Source organism: Oncorhynchus masou, chromosome 8 (genome assembly GCF_036934945.1).
Source record: "Oncorhynchus masou masou isolate Uvic2021 chromosome 8, UVic_Omas_1.1, whole genome shotgun sequence".
NCBI classification, from domain to species: Eukaryota; Metazoa; Chordata; class Actinopteri; order Salmoniformes; family Salmonidae; genus Oncorhynchus; species Oncorhynchus masou.
The window spans coordinates 12,730,401-12,743,309 of record NC_088219.1 but is presented as its reverse complement, the minus strand read 5'-3'; the positions used below and the strand labels follow the sequence as shown (position 1 = coordinate 12,743,309).

The 12,909-nt window shown below is 42.1% G+C and overlaps 1 protein-coding gene across 3 annotated transcripts in view; it reads left to right on the top strand.

Moving 5' to 3' along the window:
* camk2a (calcium/calmodulin-dependent protein kinase II alpha) overlaps positions 1-12,909 on the top strand; it is a 151,963-nt gene that overhangs the window by 86,617 nt on the left and 52,437 nt on the right. For all 3 annotated transcript variants that reach the window (XM_064971496.1, XM_064971494.1, XM_064971495.1), the window contains exons 5-7: positions 2,562-2,627; positions 5,677-5,749; positions 7,699-7,801. In XM_064971496.1, the coding sequence (XP_064827568.1) occupies positions 2,562-2,627; positions 5,677-5,749; positions 7,699-7,801 (242 nt within the window). The remainder of the gene's footprint in view (positions 1-2,561; positions 2,628-5,676; positions 5,750-7,698; positions 7,802-12,909) is intronic.

The window sequence follows — 12,909 nt, the reverse complement described above, 5'->3', positions numbered from 1 at the left end:
ACAGGAATTGGAATTATATTACGGGATCTGGAATTATATTACAGGAACTGGAATTATATTACAGGAATTGGAATTATATTACGGGAACTGGAATTATTAGTTCTGTAAATATCACTATTATATGCATTTTAAACACTCAACTGTTGTAATATCTTTCAATGCCTTTCAAGGAACTGTTGATTTCAGTCTTCACAACAGTGATTACAGTCCCCTGGAGGTGTTGAATGCTTTTCATTACAGAAACTGTATTTATATTACAGGAACTGGAATTATATTACAGGAACTGGAATTATATTACAGAAACTGGAATTATATTACAGGAACTGGAATTATATTACAGGAACTGTCATTATATTGTACCTTCAAGAGAATTCTTCTTGCATCTGTTATGAGGCGTCTTCTCTTAGCTGCCTCTTCCCTGTTAATGTCTCTGAATGAATAAGAACAGCTTTGTAAGTGTGACAATGAGCAGCAGGACAAAGTGTTGCATAAGAAGATCTTGATGACAATGCAAGTTGTTCTTAACTCGTCTGAAACAGCAGGATGGTGTTTAGAAGCAGTCCCTCGCTATGGATTCTCTTTGATTAAGAAAGGAAAGGAACCTAGTCAATTGTACAGCTGAATGCATTCAACTGAAATGTGTCTTCCTATGGTGCTCAAATCATGAAGATCACACTTACTTAATTATTTGGGATAATACACAGTTACGTAGCGAAAGTTCCGAAACGGACACAAATGAGAGACAAGGAAAAACTAAATTCCCTTCTATCGTCTTTAAATCTGACACATTTAGGAGAAGACTAGTTTGTCAGAGCCCAATCACTTTGTACTACTAGCAGGTTTATGAAATAAGCCTACAAATATCAGACTTAATCTACTTATCATTCTGAGTGTATATTTGTTTACGTCATTCGTACTGTATATCTAGCGATACGTGGTCAGTGTGTGCCAGTCTATGTGTTAATCCTGTGAAGGCAGGACTGGTTAACATTTAGCTGTCTCCTAGTATCCTGTGAAGGCATAACTGGTTAACATTTAGTTGTCTCCTAGTATCCTGTGAAGGCAGGACTGGTTAACATTTAGTTGTCTCCTAGTATCCTGTGAAGGCAGGACTGGGTAACATTTAGCTGTCTCCTAGTATCCTGTGAAGGCAGGACTGGCTAAAATTTAGTTGTCTCCTAGTATCCTGTGAAGGCAGGACTGGTTAAAATTTAGTTGTCTCCTAGTATCCTGTGAAGGCAGGACTGGTTAACATTTAGCTGTCTCCTAGTATCCTGTGAAGGCAGGACTGGTTAACATTTAGTTGTCTCCTAGTATCCTGTGAAGGCAGGACTGGTTCACATTTAGTTGTCTCCTAGTATCCTGTGAAGGCATAACTGGTTAACATTTAGTTGTCTCCTAGTATCCTGTGAAGGCATAACTGGTTAACATTTAGTTGTCTCCTAGTATCCTGTGAAGGCATAACTGGTTCACATTTAGTTGTCTCCTAGTATCCTGTGAAGGCATAACTGGTTCACATTTAGCTGTCTCCTAGTATCCTGTGAAGGCAGGACTGGTTAACATTTAGTTGTCTCCTAGTATCCTGTGAAGGCAGGAATGGGTAACATTTAGTTGTCTCCTAGTATCATGTGAAGGCAGGACTGGGTAACATTTAGCTGTCTCCTAGTATCCTGTGAAGGCATAACTGGTTAACATTTAGTTGTCTCCTAGTATCCTGTGAAGGCAGGACTGGGTAACATTTAGCTGTCTCCTAGTATCCTGTGAAGGCAGGACTGGGTAACATTTAGCTGTTTCCTAGTATCCTGTGAAGGCAGGAATGGGTAACATTTAGCTGTCTCCTAGTATCCTGTGAAGGCAGGACTGGTTAACATTTAGCTGTCTCCTAGTATCTTGTGAAGGCAGGACTGGTTAACATTTAGTTGTCTCCTAGTATCCTGTGAAGGCAGGAATGGGTAACATTTAGCTGTCTCCTAGTATCCTGTGAAGGCAGGACTGGTTAACATTTAGTTGTCTCCTAGTATCATGTGAAGACAGGACTGGTTAACATTTAGCTGTCTCCTAGTATCCTGTGAAGGCAGGACTGGTTAAAATTTAGTTGTCTCCTAGTATCCTGTGAAGGCAGGACTGGTTAACATTTAGCTGTCTCCTAGTATCCTGTGAAGGCAGGACTGGGAAACATCTAGGTGTTTCCTAAGATATCCTGTAACAGATTCATACTCTCAAAGTCTAAACTTAGCAACAGTGAGACAACTGCTTGGGTTTTTCCTTTTCTCACATCAGAAATGTACATTTGAGGTGCCTGTTAGGTTCCATGTCAACACACAGTTTTCTCCCAATTAAAAAAAATATATTTACAAAAAAACATATGGGGGATTGGAAATAATTCAGACAATTACACTGATGGAAGCCACACTATTTGCGGTATTAACGCTGATCTTTGTCAGTGTGTCTCAGTGGCTGATATGGGGGCATTGGGAAGGGAGTATTTCTCTCACACTGGCTCCATGCTCTGGTGGCCACCTTCATCCTCTTCAGCCTAACAATCCTCTCCTCTTCCTCAGAGTGACGGGCGGCGAACTCTTCGAAGACATTGTTGCTCGAGAGTACTACAGTGAGGCTGACGCCAGGTCAGTGGAACCACCTCACAAAACACATGGAATAAACACAAACACAGATACGTGACAAAGCAATTTAGCGAGTTCAGCGTATGAATTTTCACTGTAATATGGATTAATTCACTTATACAGAGGTCCCAGCATTCCCAAACCAGGAGAGCATCTAAAGGCATATATATATATATATATATATATATATATATATATATAGAACCATGGTATACTGTATATCATCTACACCAGGGGTGGGCAAGTCCAGTCCTCGGGAGCCTGATTGATGTCACACTTTTTCTCCATCGCTAGCAAACACATCTGATTAATCAAATGTCATTCTAAACTGAAGATCATGATTAGTTGATTATTGGAGTCAGGTGTGTTAGCTGGAGCTGGGGCAAAACTGTGACACCAATCAGGCCCCCGAGGACTGGAATTGCCCCTCCCTCCCCAGTCTACAGTGGCGGTCGTTGCCATTTAAGATGAGAGAGGATGATATTTTCTTTTAATGAGCATGGCCTTATTTACTTGACAGAATATTGGATAACTGTCATTCATATTCCATTACCCCAGCTCAATGCAACATCAATAGCTTTAGGCTACTACATAATACTCACATTTTCACTATACCCATCATGAGGTTACTACAACCTAGCCTATGAGTGAAAGTTTACATCGTAGGTGCGCAGGTCGAGATAAATTGATCAAGGTGACAGACATTGACACATTCAATACCGCCTTGCAGACTGCCTGCATGTAGCTGATCTAGGATGCAAACATTAGTTCAACAGTTGCAAATGAGAGTTTCTAATGAACAAAATCCCCCACTTACATGTACAAATGACCTCAACTAACCTGCATCATTGTTGGTTAAGGGGTTGTAAGTAAGCATTTCACCTGTTGTATTCAGTGCATGTGACAAATACAATTTGATTGGATGTTCATCCCCATTTCGTTTACATCCGTTTAAGAAACATTTTTCAACAGAATCGGCACAAAATACACCCCTGATCACACGTAAACACAGTTCACTTTCATAGAAGCCACATACAAACAGCATGATCTCTTTGATTGTTGTATTCCTTCTTGCATCTGTACACTCTCCTCCTCTCACTTTTTTCATTCGCTTGTGGACTTCGCTTGTGGACTTGCAGAACATATCACCTTTCTGTGAACAGGAGAAAAAATGTATCCAAGCCAAACCTTCATATCATAACTGCTAACCGTTACACAGCATACATCGTTGTCACCATACTAATATCATAGTCAATATAGCTACTAGCAATATAGCTACTGTATAACACATTAGTAAACCCTCTACAATCATGCAGTACAATGTACAGTCAGCAGAAAGCTGATTAGCAGTTATACCGGCGGGCCTCGGTGGCAATATATTAATAAAACCAAAAGCTTACCTTGACTTGGAAGTTCCAGTGTTGGATAGCCATAGCCAGCTAGCTAACATAGCAGCCTTCTCTGTTTGAGCCGGGTGTTTGAGTATGTTAAACCAGCATTCACTAGCTAAGAAAGTAAGCCTCTCTTGCTTCTCCTTCATTATTAAGAAATTAATTTGTTAAAAACTTTTCAACTATTGTTTTTCTCTCTCTTTGCGTCAACCACTCACCACATGTTATGCACTTTAGTAGTGTAGCTTATGCTTTCAGTACTAGATTCATTCTCTGATACTTTGATTGGGTGGACAACATGTCAGTTCATGCGGCAAGAGCTCTGATAGGTTGGAGGACGTCTTCCAGAAGTTTCCATAATTACTGTTTAAATCAAATCAAATCAAATCCAATTTTATTTGTCACATACACATGGTTAGCAGATGTTAATGCGAGTGTAGCGAAATGCTTGTGCTTCTAGTTCCGACAATGCAGTAATAACCAACAAGTAATCTAACTAACAATTCCAAAACTACTGTCTTATACACAAGTGTAAGGGGATAAAGAATATGTACATAAAGATATATGAATGAGTGATGGTACAGAGCAGCATAGGCAAGGTACAGTAGATGGTATCGAGTACAGTATATACATATGAGATGAGTATGTAAACAAAGTGGCATAGTTAAAGTGGCTAGTGATACATGTATTACATAAGGATGCAGTAGATGATATAGAGTACAGTATATACGTATACATATGAGATGAATAATGTAGGGTATGTAAACATTATATTAGGTAGCATTGTTTAAAGTGGCTAGTGATATATTTTACATAATTTCCCAGTCTATGAAAGGGGGTGAGAACCACGAGCCTCCTAGGTTTTGTATTGAAGTATTTGGTAATGTGAATATATTTAGTATAGTTTTATCTAAAAAGGATAACTTTTTTAATGTTTCACTATTATTATGAAATTTATTGGGGAGGATGGTCCTCCCCTTCCTCCTCTGAGGAGCCTCTACTGATTGTCTAAAGCCTTTCAGTTAAAACTTTGTTGTCATGTCGTCACAGTCAGAGGCCTTTGTTTAGTCTGCAGGTCTGTTATTGGACTGTTCATTTGGATTGAACAGCTTTACCTCCGTAAACCTATTCATGATAGAGTATCTTCCCAATTCACCCAACACCAGCTATGGACTGGGCCATTGCTTTGCAGTGACAAAGCAACAGGGCCACAAAACAAATGAATGAACAGAAACAGATGTAAGCAGGTGGCTGTGGACGTGTAGGAGCGACCTCGCATCAATGTACACACTTCGCCCGGGCTTAGCGTGTCAGTCTCTCTATCTCTGCGGACCGGGTTCTCCCTGCTTCACTGCTCCACTGCTTGATTGACAGCTGAGTCTAGTTGCTAATTATCTTCCCACTGACTCCCAGCCAAACATACAAAAACTCATCAGGCTTTGGCCCGTGCTACTGTGTTGATCGACAGTTTCGGAAAATGAATGGCCAAATCTAACGCCTCTGTGTGTCTTTGTATTATTTTTGGAGGTGCATAAGCCATTTTATCCAAAATGCTGTGTGGATTAATGCTGAAGTGAAGCCCATTTTCAATAGCATTCAATTTAGCCTCTCAAAACTCCCAGCTCACTCAGTCTTTCAGTTTTCTCTCTCTCTTTTCATAGTCATTGTATTCAGCAGATTCTGGAGGCAGTGCTTCATTGTCATCAGATGGGAGTCGTTCACAGAGACCTCAAGGTAAGATTTAATAACAAATAAATGAAAAGACAGACTGCTCATCCACTGCAAGATATCACTTTGATGTCATTGTTATTATCTGATTGATTTGATAAAAAATGGATTTGGATTTAAATAATCTGTACACTCTTAGAAAATAGGGTCCCTAAAGGGTTCTTCGGAGCAATGGCCCAGTCCATAGCTGTCCCCATAGGAGAACCCTTTTTTGGTTTCAAGTAGAACCATTTTTGGTTTCAGGTAGAACTCTTTTGGGTTCCATGTGAACCCTCTGTGTAAAGGGTTCTACATGGAACTCAAAAGGGTTTTTACCTTGAACCAAATAGGGTTCTTCAAAGGGTTATCCTATGGGGACAGCCAAAGAATCCTTTTAGGTTCCAGATAACAACTTCTTTTCTAAGAGTGTAGTCAGAAACTTCAGATCATACATTTGTTGTTATTTTTATTAATTTAAACACATTTAAAACATTCATTTTAGCCATCCAGGCCTCTTTTTCATTTGAACCTTGAGGTCACATCTATGTAATGTTTGCTCCTCAGGCAGCAGATAACAGGCCAACAGGCCATTCCTCTCTGCCTTGACTAAGGTTGCAAAATTCCACAAACTTTCAATACATTCCCTGGTTTTTCCAAAATCCCGGATGGAGGGTCCCAGAGTCAGGGGGCAATAAGCAGGAAATCTGGAATTCTCCATCCAGGATTTCTCGAAAACCAGGGAATTTATTTAAAGTTCCCAGAATTTTGCAACCCTGGCCATGACTTTCAGTGTGATTCACCTGTAGGTATGTGGACAGAATAACAAAAGCCCAATCAAACCAATCAGAGAATTCAGGGGACATGCTGCTAAACCCTCTTCTGTCATAAGTCATTTCCCCTGCACACAGTTTGATGATTATAAAATAGGCATTTATTTACCGTGCAACCACCATCGATCCACTGTTCTGTTGCCAACTTGTCATGTACAGTACATGTACTCCATATCTCAACGTCAGCTCAAGGGAGTAAAAAAACGGAAACAAGCCCTCTCACCATCTCCATCACGTCGGACAGCATTGGCGTGTGCTACAGTGTGTCTGCCCTGTTGTCGTGTCAAAGAGAGGCAGATAAATCACAGGTTCCAGTACTGTTTCATTTATTAATACACGTGTTCAAGTACCGACTATACACCTACGCATTCAAGGGTTTTTCTTTATTTTTACTATTTTCTACATTGTACAATAATAGTGAAGACATCAAAACTATGAAATAACACATATGGAATAATGTACAAACCTAAAAAAATGGTTCAGTTACCTCTATATATACCCACACTCTTTCAAAGGTACATTTTTGTTTATTACATCTTTTTCAAAATGTATTTTTTCAAATCTTTCTTCCGGACTTCTTCAACACTCACACTGTGATTATCATGCACTAACACATGCTGGTGCAACGAGAGACCCTTCTGCCCAACAGATATATGTTCCATTCACATCGTTTCACATCTGCCTCCCAGCACCTGGGAACTGAGGGAAGATGAAGTGATAAAATGGATCTGTGTAGGCTGCGATTTTAGGTGTGTGTGTGTTCGTGTATGTGCGCCTGTGTGCATTTGTGCGTGTGGTGTGTGTCTGTGTTTATCAGGGGGTGGATAACATCTCATAGCAGCAGCAGTAGAGTGATTGGCGGCAGGAGGTGGGGTGTTCATTCCTCCGTCTGTGTGGGATAGAAGTGGCTCGGTGCTGTATTTATCAGAGCTCTGTCATGCTGCAACCACACAAAGTCATTAACACTATTCAATCTGGCCCAGCCTAGAGTCATGTCTGTCTGCCACCATATCCCTGCTTCTGCTCAGGCCTCCTGTCTCCTTTGGGTGACTGACTGTTGACTGAATGGCTGGTTAACTGGCTGACTAACTGACTGCTGACTGACTGAATGCTGAATTACTAGCTGACCTCTCTCTTTCTACGCAGCCTGAGAACCTTCTGCTGGCCTCCAAGTCCAAGGGAGCTGCAGTGAAGCTGGCAGACTTTGGCCTGGCCATCGAGGTGGAGGGGGACCAACAAGCCTGGTTCGGTAATGGCTGATATGAATCGGAATTACACACACACGCACATACACACAATGGAATGCAAATAAAGACTGGCCTCTAAAGCAGGTCGACGTATGCAAGATTTAGGATGTTTAATGTTAATATTTCCACCAGGGAAACAATAATAATTCAAAGACTCCTATGGAATCCAATCAAACAAACGCTTTGCATTGAATGTCATCAAAAAAGGAACATTTCCTCTACAGCTATTCCGGAGAAATACCAAAACAAAAACAAAGGGGAAAGTTTACATTTAAAAAAAGACAATCAAGGTAGGAATAACTAGTTTTGTAGAGCCATGACCACCACAGGGCAAAGAGAGCTGTTTACTGCTTGTTTTATTTATGAATTCCATTGCCACCAGAAATAGAAATACCACAGCCCCATCCAGCCTCATTAGTAGTGAGGCCTGCAGTGTAAAAACATCTGGTTTGAGTAGGTTCGACACAGCTCATTTTCCCTCACTCTGACTGCTCTAACTAACCTAACTGACTGACTGGTATAACTAACCTAAATGACTGGTCTAACTAACCAGTCAGACTGACTGGTCTAACTAACCTAGCTGACTGACTGGTCTAACTAACCAGTCAGACTGACTGGTCTAACTAACCAGTCAGACTGACTGGTCTAACTAACCAGTCAGACTGACTGGTCTAACTAACCAGTCAGACTGACTGGTCTAACTAACCTAGCTGACTGACTGGTCTAACTAACCAGTCAGACTGACTGGTCTAACTAACCTAGCTGACTGACTGGTCTAACTAACCTATCTGACTGACTGGTCGAACTAACCTAGCTGACTGACTGGTCTAACTAACCAATCAGACTGACTGGTCTAACTAACCAGTCAGACTGACTGGTCTAACTAACCTAGCTGACTGACTGGTCTAACTAACCAGTCAGACTGACTGGTCTAACTAACCTAGCTGACTGACTGGTCTAACTAACCAATCAGACTGACTGGTCTAACTAACCAGACTGGTCCTGCCGTGTGACTGGTGCCTTTCGGTTAAGAAGATCACAGGAAATCAATGACTTTTTATCCAGCCAATCACAAGTCCCTGGGATAGGAGCTCTACCGTAACCAGAAGGGAAGTCTCTCTTTGCTGTCCCAATCTCTCTGCTGGCCCAAGCAAAATGGCGCCAACAGAGATGGTCGCCTCGCTTCAGGTCCTTAGGAAACTATGCAGTTATTTGTTTTTTTAATGTATTATATCCGACATTGTTAGTCCAGAAAATCTTAAGTGTTATTACATACAGCCGGGAATATCTTATCCCAGAGGCAGGGGCCCAAAACAACGCGGTCACCTCAGGAGAGGCAGAAGAAGTGGCCTACTGGTCAGAAGGCGAGCACATCATCCACTGCTTCCGAGCATATTACTCGTCAATGTCCAATCTCTAGATAACAAGGTTGACGAAATTAGTGCATGAGTTGCCTTCCAGAGAGACATCAGAGATTGTAACATTCTCTGTTTCATGGAAACATGGCTCACTCGGGATATGTCGTCAGACCCCGCGCCGACAGAAACAAACATCTCTCTGGTAAGAGGAAGGGTGGGGGTGTAAGCCTTATGATTAACGACTCATGGTGTAATCACAACAACATACAAGAACTCAGCTCCTTTTGTTCACCTGACGTAGAATTCCTTACAATCAAATGCGACCACATTATCTTCCAAGAGAATTCTCTTCGATTACAGTCACAGCCGTGTATATCCCCACTCAAGCAGATACCTCATCGGCCCTGAAAGAACTTCAGTGGACTCTATGTAAACTGGAAACCATACATTCTGAGGCTGCATTTATTGTAGCTGGGAATTTTAACAAAGCTAACCTGAAAACAAGACTTCCTAATGTCGTGTCTTTGGCTATGCCAGATTACGTGATATGACATGTTATTCTATAAAATAGTTTCTCTGTAATTGATATTACCTGATTAAGCTAATCAGGTGAATCTAATTAACTAGAAAGTCGGGGCACCATGGAAGAATGTTTATAGAGCTGTTATCTTCTGAATAAACTCTTAAAGACCTGATAATCTTTTACATGAATTCTAAATTCTATCAGCATATTGAATGCGCAACACGAGCTGGTAGCATTCTGGATCATTGCTACTCTAACTTCCGCGATATATACAAAGCCCTCCCCCGCCCTGCCTCCCCCGCCCTGCAAATCTGACCATGACTCCATTTTGTTGCTCCCAGCCTATAGACAGAAGCTAAAACAGGAAACGCCCGTGCTCAGGTCTATACAACGCTGGTCTGACCAATCGATGCTTCGAGATTGCTTCGATCACGTGGACTGGGATATGTTCTGGATAGCCTCAGACATTAACATTGATGTCTTTGGTGACTCTGTGAGCGAGTTTATTAGCAAGTGCATCGGAGATGTTGTACCCACTGTGACTATTTAAACCTTTCCTAACCAGAGAACGTGGATTGATGGCAGAATTCGCACAAAAATTAAGCATGAACCACCGCTTCTAATCATGGGCAGGCGACTGGAAACATGACCAAATACAAACAGTGCAGCTATTCCCTCTGCAAGGCAATCAAACAAGCAAAGCGTCAGTATAGAGACAAAGTAGAGTCTCAATTCAATGGCTCAAACACGAGATGTATGTGGCAGGGTCTACAGACAATCACGGATTACAAAAAGAAAACCAGCCCCGTTGCGAACATCAACGTCTTGCTCCCAGACGAATTAAACAACTTCTTTACTCGTTTTGAGGACAATACAGTACCACTGACACGGCCTGCTACCAAAGCCTGTGGGCTCTCCTTCTCCATGGCCAATGTGAGTAAAATATTTAAACGTGTTAACCCTCGCAAGGCTGCTGGCTCGGATGGCATCCCTAGCCACGCTACCGGAGCATACGCAGACCAGCTGGCTGGTGTGTTTACGGACATATTAAATCAATCCCTATCCCAGTCTGTTGTCCCCACATGCTTCAAGATGGCCACCATTGTTCCTGTTCCCGAGAAAGCTAAGTTGACTGAACTAAATGACTATCGCCCCGTTGCCCTCACTTCTGTCATCATGAATTGCTTTGAGAAACTAGTCAAGGATCATATTTTTATTTGTATTTTTTTTATTTCACCTTTCACCAGGTAGGCTCATTGAGAACAAGTTCTCATTTGCAACTGCGACCTGGCCAAGATAAAGCATAGCAGTTTGACACATACAACAGCACAGAGTTACACATGGAATAAAGAAAACATAGTCAATAATACAGTAGAAAAAAAAGTCGATATACAGTGAGTGCAAATGAGGTAAGATAAGGGAGTTAAGGCAATAAACAGGTCATGGTGGCGAAGTAATTACAATATAGCAATTATACTCTGGAATGGTAGATGTGCAGAAGATGAATGTGCAAGTAGAGATACTGGGTTGCGAAGGAGCAAATAAATACAGTATGGGGATGAGGTAGTTGGATGGGGTGTTTACAAATTGTCTATGTACAGGTGCAGTGATTTGTGAGCTGCTCTGACAGCTAGTGCTTAAAGCTTGTGAGGGAGATATGAGTCTCCAGCTTCAGTAATTTTTGCAGTTCGTTCCAGTCATTGGCAGCATAGAACTGGAAGGAAAGGCGGCCAAAAGAGGAATTGGCTTTGGGGGTGACCAGTGAGATATACTTGCTGGAGCGCGTATCACCACAACCCTACCTGATACCCTAGACCCACTCCAATTTGCTTACCGCTGCAATAGGTCCACTGACGATGCAATCACCATCACACTGCACACTGCCCTATCCCATCTGGACAAGAGGAATACCTATGTAAAAATGCTGTTCATTGACTACAGTTCAGCATTTAACACCATAGTACCCTGGGTCTCGACCCCGCCCTGTGCAACTGGGTCCTGGACTTTCTGACGGGCCGCTGATGGGTGGTGAAGGTAGGAAACAACATCTCCACCCTGCTGATCCTCAACACTGGGGCCCCACAAGGGTGCGTTCTCAGCCCTCTACTGTACTCCCTGTTCAACCCTGACTGCGTGGCCATGCACGCTTCCAACTCAATCATCTATTTTGCAGATGACACGACAGTGATTGGCCCGATTACCAACAACGACGAGACGGCCTACATGGAGGAGTTGAGGGCCATCTGAGTGTGGTGTCAGGAAAACAACCTCTCACTCAACATCAACAAAACAAAGGAGATGATTGTGGACTTCAGGAAACGATGTGGATGGGGGAGCAGTAGTGGAGAACGTGAAAAGTTTTAAGTTCCTCGGCATACACATCACGGACAAACTGAAATGGTCCACCCACACAGACAGTGTGGTGAAGAACTGTACTCTTCACATGATGCTTTGTCATTTCCTTAATGAAAATGAGTCTGGATATTTCAACCTGTCCTTTGTTCACAGTGCGTAAAACCTCCGACTGTTTCCCTGGGTTTGGAGAATAAACCTCAGGAGGCTGAAGAAATTTGGCTTGTCACCTAAAACACTCACAAACTTTTACAGGTGCATAATCGAGAGCATGCTGTCGGGCTCTATCACCACCTGGTACCGCAACTGCACCCTCCTCAACCGCAAGGCTCTCCAGAGGGTAGTGAGGTATGCACAAAGCATCACTGGGGAAAACTACTTGCCCTCCAGGACACCTACAGCACCCAATGTCACAGGAAGGCCAAAAAGATCATCAAGGACAACAACAACCCGAGCCACTGCCTATTCACCCCGCTATCATCCATTAGGCGAGGTCAGTACAGGTGCATCAAAGCAGGGACCGAGAGACTGAAAGACAGCTTCTATCTCAAGGCCATCAAACTGTTAAACAGCCATCATTAACATAGAGAAGCTGCTGCCAACATACAGACTCAAATCTCTGGCCACTAATAATGCCACTTTAATAATGTTTACATATTATATTACTCATCTCATATGTATACTGTATTCTATACCATCTACTGCATCTTTCCTGGCCATTACATGGCCATCGCTCATCCATATATTTACAGGTATATGTGCATATTCTTATTCATCCTTTTACATTTGTGTGTTTAAGGTAGTTGTGAATTTGTTAGATTACTTGTTAGATATTACTGCATGGTCGGAACGAGAAGCACAAGCATTTCGCTACACT